General features: G+C 37.3%; 1 protein-coding gene across 3 annotated transcripts in view; it reads left to right on the top strand.

Moving 5' to 3' along the window:
* The first annotated feature begins 8,926 nt into the window (after positions 1-8,926).
* SLC9A3 (solute carrier family 9 member A3) overlaps positions 8,927-19,588 on the top strand; it is a 63,399-nt gene continuing 52,737 nt past the window's right edge. For all 3 annotated transcript variants that reach the window (XM_065052219.1, XM_065052218.1, XM_005510187.3), the window contains exon 1: positions 8,927-9,384. In XM_065052219.1, coding sequence (XP_064908291.1) covers positions 9,189-9,384 — 196 coding nt within the window. In that variant the 5' untranslated portion in view covers positions 8,927-9,188. The remainder of the gene's footprint in view (positions 9,385-19,588) is intronic.

Genomic DNA, 19,588 nt, shown 5'->3' on the forward strand with positions numbered 1-19,588 from the left:
TAATTAATTTTTACTTCAGAATATCCTGTGTTTCCCTATGAACAGCCTGTGTCCATCCGTTGAATACAGAATGCCAAAATATGGTCCTAACTTCAGTGAGATATGTAATATAAAGAAAAGTTAACCTGTATCTAAATCTGAAATACCAAAGTGATATTATAGTTCAGAATGAGACAACACTGAGAAAGCTGGGAAGCATGGGAGAAATCTTGCATCTAAAGAACAAGTCAAAGGAATTACATGGTATAAAAGGAAAGTAAGAGGACATATGGTAACTGTACACAGTAAAATAACACAGGAAATAAGGCAGAATGTTTTGTTCTTCCTATAAAATAAAAATCAAGGAAATATTATGTGAAATTGCAGGATAATAAATTAAAAACTAATGAACAGAAAATAATTACTCAGTCCATAATTACAATCCTAGAAATAAGAGGTGGGAACAACAAAGAGTTTAGTCAATGTTCATGGGTACCACATTATTTCAAGTAAATAATAAAATCAATGAATGCTCTGCTCTATAGATCTAAATCCTGTCTTTTTATTTCATAAGAACTCTCTAGATTTAGATGCCTGCTTATTTTATGAAAATGTCTCTTGCTTACGTAGAGTCTAATAATTCCAAATATTGTGTAAACTCAACCCCTGATGATGATTTTAGATCTTTTTAAACTGGGTTGTTCATGCACTACTGCATTCTACTTCAGAAACTTTCTGACCTTTCAGAAATCTCCCCTACAATGAAAAACTGACACTGTTTAGCTTCTTTTTCCTTTGTTACATTATTTTCTAGATCATGAAGTTTCATGCTAAATGTTACTGATGAGCACCACTGCTAGAATTAAACATGGTATGATCATAAGAATGTAAGAAAGGTCACTCTAATTCAAACCAGTCACCTCATTCTCTGACAGCAGTAAATACTTGATGGACAGTAAGAAGTTCAGGAACAGGATAAATATGTCTCTGTTTGTTTTGTTTTGTTTTGTTTTGTTTTGTTTTGTTTTGTTTTTCTGGAAGGAAACTGTGTATTCATTGCTGGAGTTTTGTCTAAATTTTGGTTTCCAATTACTATTACAATTTTGAGCAGCCTGCAGGTCTTGAAGGTGCCTTGAAAGCAGCAAACCAGGAATAATTTATTTTTCCATAGATTATACTAGAGAACATAAAAAGAACTTCATTTATTTTCTTCAACTGAAATACTTTTAGGCCTCTTCTTTCCTCTATCCCACAGTCTCCAAGCCCATTTATATAAATGAAAAGTAAATATGATTCTGTGGAGTGTTTCATATATTCATGATATTAATATCATCAGCCAAATTATGGTATACCTATTTACACACAAAGAGACCAAATTTTAATCTGTCATAATTCATTATGTGTGAGAAAGAAAAGGCATTTGCTCAAGAAAAAAGTGAGAAACATAGACATCTACTAATACCTTTTTGTAGATCTCTCACCATTTATAATAAAGAGTATTCAATCTTATATAAATATTATAAATACCAGTATAAATAAGGAGGTGATATGACAAAAACTTTGATTCATCCTTAAATATGGTGATCAGCCTATAATATTAAAAGATGCAGCACCCTTATGCAGTACTGCATAAAATTAATAATACCTCTTTGCAATTGTGCAGCTTATTTTTCTGTATATTTTTCCAGAAGTGTGACTTTGCAGGAAATGGCAGTTTAAAATACATTGGTCTGACAAGCCTGGATCCACTGCATAATTTTATTTGTATAGCTTCATGAGAGAAATGTTCTAATCAGTTTCTTTCTTGTTTCCACTTTAATGTTATCACGATAAAGTTAATTTTTCAATGTTATTTGATTCTAGAAAGAATTCTTGAAAATTCAGTAATAATAACTCTGATCAAGGCTTCCAGATTCCAGAAATTTGTCAAAGCAGATTACTGTAGTTAATTATTACATATGATAGGGTCAAATTATTTTGCATATTTAGAAAAAATCCCTCTTCCTGTTTACACATTCATTTACTATCTTAGTCAGTTTATGGCTGCTATTTTGATAATAAGAAAGTGCATGCCGTGTATATGCTGCACCTTATGGTCTTTGGAACTTCAGTGAGATAAGCAGCAATCCAGTTCAGACTCCCTCAATTCAAAGTAGAAGCTCTTCTACTTCAAAGAATCTTTGTCGCTTTTTGTACCAGCAGCAAAAGACCGTCTAGTCCCATTTCATACCACTACTGTCCAACTGACTACAAAACATGTACTACATTCCTTATAAATGGACATTTGAAATACCACATGCAAACTTCTCCAAATTGGTTATAACTTCTAGCACAATTAGTGCAAACATTTGTATACTAATATAATAAATGTTTTTAAAAACTCAAACTGGTTGTAAACGAGTTTTCAGGTTTTTTTTCTCAAAAACTGAAGTTCCAACTTTTTTTTTTTTTTTGATTCAGTGTAGAACAAAATTAAATTGGGACCATCTTAATTTATTTTGAGTCATTATCAGTATCAGAGTATTCACCTGAAATATGCAAGACTCAAGATTATATCTTTGCACTGAGTTAGGCAGATTATTGATATTATCATCATCTCTGAAGTTTTTCCTTCCTTTGTGGCTTTGTTCATGAATACCACTCCGATCATGTGAAAACTTTCTAAAGAAGATTAACAAAAAATGTATGTTACGGTTAAATGCTTTGATTTTAATGAACTGGAATTATACAACAAAACTCCCCATCACCTCTAATTCATCATTCTTAAATATCTCCAGGTTTAAAACTATGTATCAACAACAAGGAAGTACTGACTGTTATTTATCTTTTTTTATTGATCAAATTGCCATAATCAATACCTGAAACCATAAATTGTGTTGACAGGTTTTGTTTGTATCATGAATAATTTAACTATTTGACTCTGGTTTACCTCATTTAAGTTCAAAGTAACTGCTAATTGTTACATTATTACTGTTGCACATCAGACAAGATGCACTGTTTATCATAATTTAGATAAGGAAAAAAGAAAAAATAAAATCATTAAATGAAAATTAGTAATAATAAAAAATTTGCTCTCACAAAATCTCAACTGCCTTCTAAAAATATTTCAAAGGAAAGCTCCTTTATGCGCAATGACAGAGGAGAGGCTTAGATTGGGCATCTTTGACGTCAGGAGGCATCCTGAAGGCAGGAGCGGCTTTAAACATGCACCAGATTCAAGAAGCTCCGGGAAGCCCCATCCCCACAGGTCACTGAGTGTCCTCAAGCCCGGACAGACTACGGTGTCACTCCCTCTACTGGAATAAACTTGGGATTGCAACAAGTAAGTAAATTTACTGGTGTTACTGAGTTTTCACGAATGGTTAAACCATCCACATCCACCCCATGGCCTACCAATAAAAACAAGTGTGTGTCACTGCATGACAGTGGCTGGTGTCAGCTATGCAGACCTCAGCATGTAATTTATGAAGGGCAGGGAGAACAGCAGACAGTCTTGCTCAGTTTGGGGAGGTGAGGGGAGTCTCCACCTGCAGATGCGACGAATGCTTTTGAACAAGTCCTATATGTCTGCCAAAAGACATCTGGGGATGACATTGAATCTTATAGCTACTTTAGGTGAAACCAAATGGACTTTATAATGTGAACATGCACACATTGAGTTAGGCAGGGAAGTCATGAGGCACAGCTTTCAGAGGGGCATGGTATATGGAGAATCAGAAAAAGGAAAGATTCCCTCCCCATAGGTCAGCCAAAAATTAAAAGATCAAGAAACATCTGACCTTGGATACAAAACTAAGAAATAAATGTAAAATTACTGTACTAGAAAATAAAACTATTCTATTTAGTTGCCTTTGTGATTTAAGGTTAATTTGGTTTTCCCCTGTGCAATTCAGCTGTTTGTTGCGTTTTCCATCTCAGGTTAAGCTACAGAAAACTGCTTACCTGTACATGGAAACAGTTCAGAGAGGTGCACAATTATTTTCTCTTTTTACCCACTTGATCTCTGCAATCTGTGGTTAAGGCTTCTGACACAGTCTTCCCTCAGCCTTTTTAACACAGAGCAAAATGACAACTGATTGTTAAAGATCAGCAATTACAATCTCCCTTGTGATGAGGAAAACTAGAAATTGACTTGTGTCTTGAGTCTAGATATACTAGACCATTGTGTTGGTCAGGCTGCTCTGAGTAATTGGAAGAAGGATATTTGGTGAAAAATGACAAAGCTGAATTTGAAGGAATAAATAGAGGGTCATGTGGGAGTTTAAGTACTGGCATGAAACATCATACACAAATAGCATTTTGAGTATTCCTTAGGTCTCAGAGTTTGGGATTTTCGGTCACTATGGACAGAAAACATGCATGAAAAGGAAGGAGGTCAGAGACCAGGAATACATAGAAATACTATAGGAGTGGGATGCCAAGGACATGAGAATGCAAACAGTACAAGAGAGATAGTGTGGAAGATGCAGGCTGTCACACGGTGAAAATCTCCGCAGTCCTCTTTGACTAGCAGCAAGCCCACGAGTCCTAGTCCACAATTGAAGAATTTCCACTGAAACTGAAACTTAAAGAAGGACTTTTAATACACATGGCATTTTAAAAAAGCACTTTGTTTTTAAACATTATGTATTCAAATGTATTAAGTATGTGGTGCTATATAACAACTTATTTCATTGTCCCATTCTCTTTTCACTGCTTATTACACTGAGAGCTCACACAGATATAATCCCTTAAGGAGGCGACCATCCTTAAATGAGGTCATAGGTGAGGTTAATGTTAGTCACTTATACCCTCCTACTAGATTAGCTAATATAATCTGTGATATAGATGTGGGGCTTTATTAAAAACAATAATAGCAACAACAAAAACAAAACAGAAAAATCTCACAATCTGCCCAAAACATCTACCATTGGAAAAAAAAAAAAAAGAGGGATCTGTTAAAAATAGACTCCACTTACTCTCCTTAGATTCAGACATGTCTTGAAATGAATCATGAAAAATCCAGCTAACTTCCTCTGCAATCCTACTTTTCATATAAATCCATTTTTGCCTGCCTCTCTGATTCATTCATCTTCATTTTGTTCACTTAAACTGGTAGCAGTGTATGTGGGCTGAATACGTTGCTTCTCAAGTGATTTCGGAGGTTGATATTCATCTTACTCTAACATAATGCTCTGCAACATTACTCAGTCCAGCAATGTATGTCTAACTCCCTGCATGACAAACTTGCACAGCTGCACTCATTTAACTTGGAGAGGAGCTGGCAAAATGTCACTTGTTAAGTAAATTCACTATAAATTAATATGGTTCTGCTTTCATCTGCATATAAACCACATTAATATTCACCAAATCATACAGTTATGTTGATATACTGCCATTTACGTCAATTACTGTTATATTAAATTACGTATACAGTTGGAATTATGGCATAAAAATATATGCTGGAACTATATTTCTTTCAAAATCTTATGTGTTTAATAGACATTGATATATTAATATAAATAGTACATTTCCCTGAAGAAAGACAAAAATGGTAGTAAGTGATTTATGATGGTTTATGTTGCCTCAGGAGATTTTTCACAGTTTATTCGCAAATTCTTCACTACTTAGATTTATTTATTTTCTTTTATGAAAGTTTTGGGTTCTCCAGAAATGTCAGTTTAAACACTTTTGTTGTAAATACTAATGCTGAAAGTGAATTGTAACTTCTTCCTCTGAGTTAATTCAACTGAAATACTGTGAGAGCTCTCTATAGAAAACTAATATAATTTTAAATATTTCAGTTTATCTGGTGTGTTTTTTAGTATTTTGGGGGATTTTCATTGGATCGTTGGTTGGTTGGAGATTTTTAACTGAAATTGGCTTTTGCTTCATCTTCAAAAAAGTCCCCAAGAATTAATCTTTACAGATCATGTGAAGGGTGCATAAGATACTACTAATTCTTGTATCTCCTTAATCAACAATATTTGCATTCTTTCAGTTACCAAGACACAAAGCCACTATTTTAAGTGAGTAGAGATCTTCCTTGTGCAACCTTTTGGAGAGTCAGGAAATATCAGCTGTTGTCTGATATGATGTCTTTATTGTAAACATAGAACTCAAGCTAATGTTTTTTGTTACTGATACAGAATGAGGTCATAGGAAACTAACTAAAGGCTTCCATAAAGAACCATCGAGAAAATGTAATCTATTAATAAATACATGAATGCAAATATATTCTTGTACAACTAGATATTCCATACAAGTTCATATGTACTCAGTGGACTGTTGGTTTAGCATGTATTCCTGTACCTACAGGAGATTCATGATTGCAAGTTCCTTCTTCGGTCCTCTCTGTGTCATTCTAACATACTAATGAATTGCAGAAGAGTTCCATGATACGTACAGTCATTTGATATCCAGCCTACTTTAAAAAATTCTGTAAGCAGACAGATGATAGGACAAATGTCAAAGATATACCTTGAATTATTATCTTGTTATTGTTAAAGAAAAACACACTGTTGGCATTTTAACAGTGCTGTAAGCCTTGTTTTGAGATTTTGTGACAAGCAAAATTATGTACCTTCATAGCAGTTTGGACCAAGGCCTTAAAAATATCTACAAATTCTAAAATTCTCACAACATCCCTTTATGAGGTTGGTTGCTGGACTTTATACTTTCAACTAAGGAGCATATTAACATTAGCTTGTCTGTATTAAGATGGTACTCCCAGCATTTTTTGTTTGCTAATACTGGTTTACCTCTATCAGTGAATGCAGAATTGTCTTGTAAAACTTAGTTGCTGTTGTCTCTGTTGTCATCAACAGAACATTACCTAGGGGCAATCAGAGGTGTGATCTCAGCTGCAGGCCCTCCAAGTGAAGTGTAAGCCTTTGCTTATCTGTAGGAAAGATCCACTGGAGAAGGCTTTCTCATTTTTCTAGTACAGCTATTCTTCATCTATGACACATTTGTCCTACAACATGTCTAGCTTCGACATTTTTAATAGTAAGGTTTATTTCTAATCCAGTTATCATTTTGTGAAACTAGATTTGGAAATAATCCCACATATAAGATGGGACACTGTGGCACTTGAGGTGCCATTTTGTCAGCTGCAGCTCAAGTGTTAGATTGTGATGTGATAATATTCAGAATAAGTTGTGATAATAAAAACAGTGCTGACAGCTTGTCTCAACTAAGTTCATTGTTCTCCTAATATCAACAAATGGCATTAGCAACTAGGAATCACTACTATCCACAGGGTTTGGCAACAGCTGATTGGCAGCTACTTACTTCCAAGTGCAGTTCTCTCTCTATAATGGCACTGCCCAAAAATGTGACTCTTATTGGCCAAAGCCATTTACAGAACCTTTAGAAGACTTGGGAGCAGATTCTAAAGGACATTTGAGTGCCTGACTCATACTCTGAAAAAGAGAAAAATAATATAGATAGGATTTAGGTTGTTAGACATTGAAATATTCTTCAGGTCTTCATCTACAACATTTCCAATATGTAAAAAAAAAAAAAAGATATCACCACCTATCATGCTTCCTAAAAAGTTACCAATTCAATCTTCAGATTGGTTCCTACTTTAAAAAAAATTCCTACATAATTTCCTTTCCCTTAAGTAATGAAAAAGCAAGGGAAATAAAAAGTCAATATGTTTTCTTGTTTGAAGAGAGGGTGCCTTGTTTTGAGGTAATAATAAGTGAATCTTCAGTGCAGTAACTTAAGAGAACTTTGCTTCTTGAGTTCCTTAGCTAAATAACATTGTTATGTGCTAATGTGAGACAGCCTTTTAATAATATTCCATGCAAATTTATTGTTTTAATTAACCAGTTAATTGATTTATAGAGTGTCTGTTCAGGTCACTTGGCCTTTGAAAAAGTACTTAGCTTTTCTCTCAAGTGATTGAAATAATAAAAATAATTTCTTAATCTTCCAAAGATTTTAAAGGAGAGCCTTAATCCTGTTCATTTTTGAACTCTTGATAAAACCATCATGTAAGTAAAACAAAAAAGGTAGTGTTTTCCCTCAGAAAGTGACAAAAGCAGCAGACTGCACAAGTGGCCAGCTGGATTGCTTCAGAGCATGCAACAGTGAACAGGAGCGGCTGCTGCTGTGGTGTGTGGAAAGGTTCACTCAGCTCTGTGTTGCCGGGAACATGCTGCTTTGCTGCCTTTTTACTGAAAGGTGATTATTGCCATGGGTCCACCTACCCTATAACACACCACATGGACCATCCAGAATATCTGGCAAATGTTATCAGAAAGAAAGAAGGCTTTAGGGGGAAAGTGGGAACCTTCTAAAACGTTTCATGTTGTAACCACACATACACACACACACACAAAGTTTTTAAATATAGCACAAATATCTGCAAACAGATATAAGCAGAAAGCCAAACCGTGCCTGCTGGTATCATGTCCCCGAGCACCGTGGGAAGAGGTGCTCTCTGGTGGTCAGAAGGAAAAGCTGCTTTGAGAAATCTGCTGTGTCTTCTGTGAGCTAGATCCTAAGGCGACTTGAAGCTGAAAAGCAGAGAAGAGTGCATTTCCTTTGTGGCAAGCGGCTAGGGCAGTGGGGCTGAGAGAGCGAGGCTGACTCACTGGGATGCCCATCGAAAGCACCCGAAGGGAGACTTAGGGATGTCTTGCTTATCCGGCTCCGATGGGAAGCAGGGGCCCCGGGCTCCACCTCGGACGTGCCCATTGGAGCCCCCCAGCCTTGGCTTCTATCGCCAGAATCTCAAGCACACTTCTTCCCAGCCCCCAGCCGAACCGGGACGGTGGACACAAGCCTCAGCCTGCCGTCACTCCCTCGGCGGAACGGAGCTCCCCTGCCGATCCCGAAGGGTGCTCAGTCAGGCCATCGCTGTCCCCGCACCGCAGCCTCCGCGGGAGCGGCAGGAAAGCTCCGCCTCCGGCCGTTCGGGAACAGCCTGATAAAGGCAGGTGCGGGCAAGCAGCAAGGATCCCAGCTCGAAGCATCTGTCTGTGCACGGAGCCCCTGACCCCTCCTTGAGCCACCCTGTGCAAAGCAGCACAGGAGCCAGCCAGTGCCGGCGCCCGGAACAGGGCTCTCACCGCCGCCTGCTGAGCGCACCGCTGTCCCGCCGCCCGCAGCCTTCGGTCGCGTCTCTGCGAAGGGACAAGGACCTCGCCCCCAAGGACCTCTGAAGAGGCGGGATTTCTCCGGGAAGGGGAAGCAGGATTTTCCTGTGTGGCTTGGAGATGAGGCAGGTATCTGGAGTGGGGTTCCTCCTGGGGCTGATGGCTCTCCCAGTGGCGCTGGGACAGAGAAGCTCGGGAAGCTCTATAAATAGCAGCCAGCATCAAAGCTTTGCCATCGTCTCTTTCGAATGGGAACACGTCAAGGACCCTTATGTCATTACACTCTGGATACTTGTGGCCAGTTTGGCCAAAATCGGTGAGTCTGTAGTTATATTAACATATGTACTTTCCCTCCCCCTTTGCCTTCTCCCACTCATGTAAATGAAGAAAGTTTATCATCAGTCCACTGACCCGTTTTCGGGGGTTTTACTGTACTCTGTTCTTATTTCATAATACTGTCCTACATGGTGCTTGGCTGTGTGATTTTTCGCCTGTCCCACTGGGTTATCTAGTTCATTTTCAACGCCTAAGGCTATGGCTCTGGCATCTGACTCTTTGCAAACCCTTGCAGTTTCTTGAAGCCTTGCGTTACTGTTGCTCCCAGGAAAAAGCTTTTTTATAGCAGTGAAAAAGAAATCAGGCTGTATTGACTATACAATACCTATTTCAGTTTATTATATGCTATTCTATTGATCGTGACTGATAGCAGTATTAGCTAACACCATCAAAAATAAACACTGTATGCTACACAAGTGAATTGAGCATTCTCTCCTTTGCAGTGCTGCTGAATTAGTGAAAGAGCGTAGTTTATAGAGATACAGCTGAAAAAAATACAAGCTTTAGAATACACAGAGCTTTTTCAAGAAATTGGAATCAGTGAAAAGCAAGGACTTAGTCTAACTTCAGTGTAAAGTGAATTTATACAAACGCTATAACTCTTGTTTTCTGAACTTCGTGACTTTTCCAAAAACAATCTTATAACACTGCTGAACTAGAATAGTCACCATTCAGTTGGAATGTATTTTATTTGGTTGATGCTCTTATTTTCAGTCCTTTTAGCTTTGGATCTAAAAGCAGTCCTGTAGTTTGGCTGATACCAAAAATATAATTTTCAATTTTCAATAAATTGTCTCTAACCCAGAAGGTATGATCAGCTGAAAACCCTACTAACAGTTTTCTGTACTTGTACCATTAATACTAATTTGGGATATTAAAATCATATTCCATGGATTTAACATGTCACAGAGAATGGAAGATGTAAAAAGATGTACTTAGATATATTCTGCTTAGCACATAAGATAAACACAGTAAGACTTGGTTGGAAAATCCTGTCTCTAAATCCAAAGAAAACATTTTAAAAATGAGGAGTAAGTTATGTAGAGGTATTGTAAAGCATTTTTCAGTTATATCTGCATCTTCGGTTTCACTTGCTTAACCATAGATATAAATGAATACCTTTGTATGAATCACTGTTGAACTACACCTTGCAAATAGTTTGTGTTCAGATGGTTGCTGCATTTTGTAGATTATATAAAAACACAGTTTTATTTTAATTTACTTTTATTGGTGGGTTATATCAAGTAGAAAACTGGGGAAACCAGATACAGGAAAAGACAGTGACAATGTTGAATCCCTATAAAATGGTGCTAAACTAAACTAATACACAGGTTGCTCATTTATACCTTCTTTTTGAGATGCTCTTTGCCCTCTGTGTTATTAAGGCTTTGCTGCTTTGTACATGTGCCACAGTTGTACAGAGTAGTATTAGTGCTGCACAACCATATCAGTGCTGTGTCAGAAACCAAATGAAGCTAATAGGACAGTTAGATTGTCCTATATTTAAATTGCAGTGGCCTGGGCTAAGATCAGTTTGTATTAAAATGAGCCATTTTACCATGAAGTCCTCAGTATAAACTCTTCATAAAGCACTAATTGTTCTTTGAGTTCAGAAGATGAATGTTTCTTGTTCTGTTTTTAAATTCTTTGCACTTTTTCACAGCTGCTCAGAGCATGTCACTTGCTGGTAGATAGTATCGATCATTAACACTATCATTTTTCTTCTGAAAAATTCTCAAGATTTATTCTTTTATTTCTTCACATTTGTAATTGCAATGATATACTAATCTGGACATGGTCTCTGAAGCAGCAATGTACAACTGCTGTATTCCACTGAGAGCCTGTGTATGCTCCTGCGTTCCCCACCAGTCACAAATAAAATACAGAAAAGCAGAAATGTACACTCATTGTTCAACATCTTATTAATGAAGAAAGTATGAAGGTATTCATACAAGTCAATGAGAAAGGGAAATGAAAAAAACTGCTTCTCAGCCTTCTATCTGTCTTGGTGTGTCAAGGGTTCTTGAAAGCAGACCAGAAATCTATTGGAAGACTTTGAATGGTAAAAATGCTATGCTGAATCAAAGAAGTTTTAGACATTTGAAAAGCAGACAAGAAAGAACTAAGGAAGAAAATACAGAACATCTGCCCTTGTGTCTCTTGCTTTACTACCTGAAGGAGGGCAAAGGTAGTGGAGTCAAAATGCTGGGTTTGCTGTAGGTTTTTCTTCAGGGGAGGAGCTGTTCTCACACATGCAAGCTCACTTCTCCACGGCTACAGACGTTGGGAAAACTATTTTACTGGTGGATGATAGGCAATGCGGTCAGTAAAGAGTGTTCTGGGAATTACAACTGGTAGCTGGGGATGAAAAGTGTATGAGAATACTTTGCCTTCTCTTGCATTAGGATAACCTTAGACCTTTGTGGGGTTTGTTTGTTGTATGTGGGTTATTATAATTATTAGTATTATATTTTTTTTTTATTCTTGTGTGTTTGTTTTGTTTTGTTTTTCAGAAAAAAGTTTCAGTTCATGATTTTATATTGCTTGGGGAAATGTGTATTTAATAGGAGATTCTGGTGGATTTTATGGGACTTAACGTTCATGTTGTGTGCATTCAGAATGTAAATCAGTACTGTCAAAGAGCTGCAACATAAACTATTGTATGTGAAATCTCATAAGCATCTTGTAAGCATGAAGAGATGCCTAGTGTTTTGGGTTTTGTAGGAAGGAAGCTGCTTTTTTTCTTTTCTTTATGTGAAGAATACTTCTATCTCTTTGGCATGTTTAAGTATTGACACAAATGAAACTGTGGAAGAAGACTCTTCTTAGAGTTGGCTTTCATGCACCATAGGAAATAAATTAATTTGTCTGTGTCTACTATGAAACTTCTAATGCATCTCAGTGTACTGTTTTACATACTACAATTTATTTGATTTGACCCTCTTCATTTGAAACACTCCAACTCTTCATTCTAAGGCACCCTTTGGCTAATGATCTTTATTTCCTCTTTTGATAGGCTCTCTTATCACTACAAATGAGTATCCTTACGGGATAAGGCCAATAAACTACTTAAATGTGTAAAAGCTAAGCCAGAAAAACATCTTATCTACATGAAGAAGGTACATGAGGTACAGCTGAGAACCCTCCTAGTAGACTTCAGGTGTCTACTTCCTGTACCTCAGTTCTCCGGATGAAACAAGCAATACCAATGAATAAAATATGCAAATACATGCATATGTAGTTAGAGATATAGATTAGGACTTTACCTACTCTAACTATGTTGATAAAGGATGTTACATTTTTATCAACATATTGCACTGTATAGTTCCGAATTAAGACACATGCACACTCACCATCCTTGCACATGCTTTCTAAGTGTACTTTGTCATGTGCTCTCCTCTTTTAACAGATGACATATTGAAAATAACTTTTTAATAAACAGACATGTAGAACATGCAAACAGTGGCAGGACAGTCTGCTACAAAAAAAGCCACAAGTAGGAAGGAGATCAGAAAACAAATTTGGAAACATGTAGAAGGAAAGCAATAATCAACTCAAGAACTAAAAATGGGCAAGAGAATAAATAGTTTTAACTCTGAATATTGTATATAATCTTTTTTTCTGAGGATGTTTCTGAGGCCATGTCTGTTGAAAAAAAAGAAATCTGTTTCATGCTTCTATGCTTGTTCAAAATCCTAGGAGACAGAGATTGCATTTATATTTTCATCGGAATTTATGTTGGGCAATTTGTAAAATTCCTGCTGGTGGCTTAGATCCTTTTGTAGATGATAACATATGATATATATAAGATATATGATTTCAGGATAGTTTAAAACCCCAACAAAGCAGCCTTTCTGTCTGTTTAGCCCCCTGAACTTGCTCAATGTGGAGTAGATAAGTAACTGTAAGAAATGGTGGGAGAGAGACTACGAACAGGAATGAGGAAGGCTACATAGCCTTCTCATTATCTGTGAGTCAAACCTCTTGCCACTGTTTTTGTTTGTATAGTTTATTTGCTGAGTCTAAGAGTGTCATGAAAGACTTAAAAAAAATTATTAATATCTCTGTAGTTGTGCACAAATTCCAAAGGCTTTTATAAGAAATTTGAAAGTGGAAGTGAAATTTGAATCCAGGGCAGCTGGTAAATCTGTCTTCAGGAATGTCACAATGCTTTGGAGGAGGGTGAAAAAGTGGTTCAACAACAACAAACAAACACTGACGAGAAGGCTGGCCTAGTAATATCTCAAAAAGATACTGTGTCAATGGACAGGTTGAGTCCATCAGCTCTTTAGACCCCAGGACATGAGCTGTAAAACACACTGTGTGTCTAAGCTTACAGAGATATGGGTTCCAAAAAATGCTCCTGTTTCTGTATGCCCAAGTCCCTTCATATTGTCTCAAACTGCTCTGAGAAAGGAAATCTACAGAGTATTTTGTTAACATAAACAATTGCTCTGGAGAATTTTAAGCATATTAGGGATGAGCTAGGGAAGGAACTGTGAAATGCAGGTCTAACAACTCATCCAACTTAAATTCCTGAGGCAGTATTTTCTTTGAAGAAATCAATACCCCTCCCTCCAAAGCAAACTGTCAAAACAAAAGCCTGTTTGACTCCCAGTTTTTTCCTCCTGGCATTTTAGCACTAGTGAAAAGTGTCAATTACTCAGAGAAAGTGATTTACATTATTGTTTTAATAAGAGCAAAAAATGTGATAAAAGCTCTTCTGTTGGCAGTTCTCCAGTAAATAACACCTTTAAGAAGAAATTTTGAAGGACGCTTAGCAGAACTTTATTGGAAGTATTTAACTAAAAACGGAGTCAGAGACTCGAATGGTGAGGACCCTGCAAAGCTTTAACTACCCTGCTTGTCATGATTGTAGTGTTTTTTAAAAGCTGCTTTCACTAGCAAGTGATAATATGAAAAAGGACTTGGTATTATGATTAGGAAGTCTGGACTTGGCTACCTTCCCCCACATATTGAACAAGATAACAAGGAAAAAATACATCTTTTACTTTTATTTTGAACTCAGTAGAAGCTGGAACAGGTTGGCATAATTATCAAGGAGGCTTATGCATACATATACATAGAAATACTATAAATTTGTGCTGGCAATTATGTTATACAACTGAGGTATCTTCCTTTTAGTATTTCCTCATGCAAATTGCTGTTTAGAATACCTGTGAGCTAGGAATGTTAGGTACTGTAAAATCTCTGACTTCTAAGGCATTATCTTCTTTATGCAACATCTTAGGTAGCTGAAAAGAACATTTCCAACATAGAATAGCAACTTAGCATTTCCAGTCCTAGGAACAACTGTCTAAGCCATGTTTTTATCAAATTTATGATCTACAAACGGATGTCTGTTTCCACATTTTATTTCCATTTTACTCTTGTACCTTACTCATTCTTTTCCTGTCCTTCCTGCCTCCCTGAAACACACATCTCTCTTCTTCCCTCCCACCCCCGCCAAGTCTTGCAAGTCTCAAGTATTAATTATTTAGACTAGGGAAGAAGATATCAGGAAAGTATAATTCAACAAGATTCAGGTTACATCCCCTGATGAATAGCAAATATACAATGACAACTTGTGGGAATTACATAAGAAAACAATGGCATTTTGAGAATGGCCCTGAGTTGAGTACAGTTCAGGCACGCATACCTAAGAAAGGATCACTGCCATAAATTACTTTCAGGTACCTGTGTGCAAAGTGCTCGGTGTTCTCTGTAGAACAATGGAAACCTTTTAATGCTGTAGTCTTAGGATTGTTGAAACCATTGATTTACTGTCTTCAGAGCTAAAACCACTTATTACTAAGGTTGATCTACAAACCCCCCAAGTGACTGTAAATGTCTCATGTGGTAATGCAGCAGACCACAGGCCTGCAAGTAGCAAGTGCAAGCAGCAAACTTTTTCAAGTGTACATTAGTTCTTTGAGTAAAAGGCTTTGTTTTGTGGAGATCTGTGCATAAGAGATGCTTAGCAGGGGAGCTGGCATTGGAAGTCCTGAGTTATTACTCCGACCTGGCAGTAAGAGGGTTGCTTTTCCAGTTGTTTCAATTCATACCATCAGAACTCTATAAAAAGTCAGTGAGTTTCACCACCAGTTTGCTTAAAGAAATGTTTTGAATTCAAATACAAAACTTCTTTCCCCCCTATTTACCATGGTTTAGTTGCTCTAAAATAATGGATTAATGGATTACTGAGTTCTTTTGTACCTTCTGTATGGTTCGTTCTATTCCAAGATGAAGTGTCGAGTCCAAAGTCAGAAGAATATTTCGTATCTGAATATTCTTTTTATTCTTTCAGGAAATTCTTCCTGATTTTTCCTATCTCTCTGCAGTAGTGCACTTAAACTAACGTCCCAAATAACTTGCTACAAGTGGCAGCCATTTAAAATTACAGTAAACTACAGACTATGACTGGTGGTCTGTGTTGTAGTATTTTGATTCCTTTTGTAAAATAGCTTACGATGTATTCACCCCTAAGAAAGTAGTGACATGACACCCAGTTGGCTGCTATGTAAAGAACCATAAAGTCATAAATACTGAAACTACAGGCTGACATGGAAGAGCCAATCAAGATGAAATGCAACACCTCAAGTGGAAACACTTTTAATTAAGGCACGAATATTTCATGTTTATTCATGGAAGAAGAAAATGGCAAAATATTCTGAAAGGCCTATGCAAAAGCAAGGTTTTAAAGTAGGTGGATCTGGAGAGTTTTCTTCTTCCAATAACTGAAAGTAGAACTCATTCTGGATTCACTGATGTGTGCCTCGGTGAGTTCTGTTTTTGCTTATTGAAAGCAAAAAATGCCTCATCCTGTTGTCAGCCCTGCATGTTATAGGTAACAATAGTCAGACACCAAGAAAGAAAATATCCAAGTAGATTGTAAACTGATTTTCAAAAACATTTGGTTATGATTTTCTGTGCTTCAATTGCAGTTTTTAAAAGTATTAAAAAAAAAAAAAGGTGGAAGGTGGAAGCTTTATGGATTCATTCACTTCCCAAAGTTGGACTTTGAGGAAAATATTAAATATTCAGAAATCCGGAAAGGTCTTGAGCCAGTAAGATTTCATAAGTAAAATCTCCCAGGTGCACAGATTGTAAACTGATGGAGAGGCTCATCTAAACACAAAACTGATTTTATATTAACTATTTTGTCATGGTTAAGACATTCTGTCTTCTTTATTAAAATGACTATTGTTACATTGGTTTGGTGGTATGATAGTACTCCAGGGACTAGACGACATAGGTTGAAATAAGATGGCTTTATGTTAACTTAAGTACAACAATACTAACAGTTGTACTGAAGGTATAATTATTAAGTGTTCATACATAAATACTGTTGCAGTATGAAGTTATTAGAATCCTCTTACTGCAGTGGAATAGCAGCACTGATGAATATTTGGATGTAGATTTTCAGGCCTTGACTGCTTAGACATACGCTTAACAAATCGATTTAATAAATGTTATTTAGTGGTTTAAGTGGTTATAATATTCATGCCAGGGTGAATGAAACAGGGTTTGAATGCTTGTTCTTCTCTTTCAATGCATAGTCTACAGTTCAAACTGCTATAGGACTTGGTTTTAATTAAGTTCTCCAGACTGAATAGACCCAGCTCTCTCAGTCTTTCCTCATAAGAAAGATGCTCCAGAGCCCTAATAATCTTTGTAGCTCTCTATGGGACTCCCTTTCTTGTCCTTCTTAAGATGAGGAGGCCAGAACTGGACACAGTAATCCAGATGCAGCCTCACCAAGGCAGAGTAGAGGGGAAAGAGCATCTACCTTGGCTTGTTTGGCAATACTTTGCCTAACGGCACAGGATACCAGTAGCCTTCTTTGCTACAAGGGTACATTGCTGGCTCATGTTCGACTTGGTGTCTACTGGGAACACCAAGACCTTTCCTGCCAAGCTGCTCTCCAGCTGGGTGGTCCCCAGCATATATTTGGTGTATGGGGTTGTTCCTTGTGAGGTACAGGACTTTGCACTTCTCCTTTCTGAACTTCCTGAGGTTCCTGTCAGCCCATTTCTCCAGCCTGTTGAGGTTCCTCTGAATGTCAGCACGACCCTGTGTCATGTCAGACACTCCTCCCAACTTCGTGTCATCAGCCAACTTGCTGAGAGTACACTCTGCCCTATCATCCAGACTATTAATGAGGATATTGAACAGTGTTGGATCCAGTATGCACTCCTGGGGTACACTGCATCCTACTGGCCTCCAACTAGACTTTGTGCCACTGATCACCATCCTCCAGACCCGGCCATTCAGTTGGATTTCAATCCACCTCACTGTCTGCTCATCCAGACCCTATGTCAACAGCTTGAGGGGTTATGAGGCTCTTTGGACTACATGGGGCTATGAGGAGACTGTAACAGGCCTTACTGAAGGCCCAATAGACACTAGCCACCGATCTTCCTTCTTCTACCAGACCTGCCACTTAATCGTAAGTTAACCAAGGGAGTCAAGCATGACTTTCTCTCAGTTAAGCTATGCTGACTACTCTTGAGGAATTTTTTGACCTTTATGTGCCTGGAAATGGTTTATAGAATTAGTTACTCTATCAGCTAGACCTGCAGATCCTGGTCTTTGGGTTAGCAGTGTTCATACACAGAAGAAACTTTACCTGTATCCTACCTGGTCAAAGAAAGAAACAAACACTTCTGCATGCTGTTTTGATGGAATCAGCACACTTCTATTAACTGGAGGAAAATCGCATGTAAACATACAGAGAAGAGGAGAATACATGGTGGGCATATGGTGGCCACGATGGTCATTCCATCATGAATTAAAGAATGACAAGGTATCAGCATAAAATTCAGCTATCCTCTAATCTGAGTGCTTTCTGATCAGAATGGCCTCCATTTTCTGATCCAAACAGATTTCACTCATATGTCAACCACTCTTCTGCCTTCTCTTAGCTGATACAGTATGAGTTCCATCTCTTATTTTAGACAAACAATTCTTCAGGATGACCTAATATTCCAATGAATAGTATTACATGATGGGAATGTGCAGTGAGATCTATTAACTGGCAGTACCAAGCTCAAGCAGTAGCCAGCTGATTCAGCAGGAACATGTATAAACCTGGAGGTGGTGGTTGTAGTGTTCCCTGCTTCTTGCAGAACAGGGTGATAGATCTGCTTACTACAAATCCCTCTTTTGCCCACAACTGTATGCCAGAAAGTACACATCTGTAGTCCTCCTCTGTACTAGGTACTGGGTCTTCCAGTTACACGAATAGCAGCACTGGTACTTTGCAATACTGTCTCAGTTTCCCCATTTCTAATGGGATTTTTCTTGAGATGACTGCCTCTGTACCACTGAAAAAATAACCTCAAAACAAACAAACAAACAAACAGATAAATCTACAAAACCTAAACCAAGCCCTCATGCAAAACTATGCAGGCGGATATTCCATCATTACAGTTCTTTACTCTCCTAAAGGAGGGACAAGGAAATTTCCAAGTCCATGATAGTTATGACCGTGGCAGTCTCCTATCACTTCCTTATACAAACTTATTTTTTCCTATCTTAATTTCACCTCACAAAAGACTGTGTGAGCTCTGACTCTGAATAGAAGGATATTTAGACTATTGAACTTGTGCTTCATCAAGGTATATTATTGGAGTGTAGAGGAAGATATTTTGAGCTCAGTTATCTGTTTAGATTAGTGGCCACGGATGATCGTTAGTGGAGAATATTGTATTCTTTTTCTAAGTAGAAATATTTAATAAATACTACATTTATTCTCATGTTTCTTTAATTCTTACTACCATAGATGCCATGTGGAAAAGCAATCATAGGTGTTTTAATAGGTAAAGAATTTACTTAAATTGCATGCACAGTCTTTCTAGGGTAACAAGCTGAATAAGATAGTCTAGACTTAAAAAAAAGGGTTTATGTTGATCATTGCACTGATCAATAATAAAAATGTAAGATAGAAAGTACTGTGAGAGAAAGGGCAGAAAGGAAGCTACAAATAAGAGGGCTATTACGTACGTTCCATAAAAATGGTGTAATTAGATTGTGAGGGAAAAAGAAAAGCAGAAAGTATGTACATATTTACCTTGTGTCTAGTAAATAAATGTATTAATTAATTTCTTTTCTTAATTTCTGTTTTGTTATCATAAAAAAGATAAATATTTGACTACCATCAGAGGATTTCTGTTAATGTATCT

This window comes from Columba livia, chromosome 2 (assembly GCF_036013475.1).
Source record: "Columba livia isolate bColLiv1 breed racing homer chromosome 2, bColLiv1.pat.W.v2, whole genome shotgun sequence".
NCBI classification, from domain to species: domain Eukaryota; kingdom Metazoa; phylum Chordata; class Aves; order Columbiformes; family Columbidae; genus Columba; species Columba livia.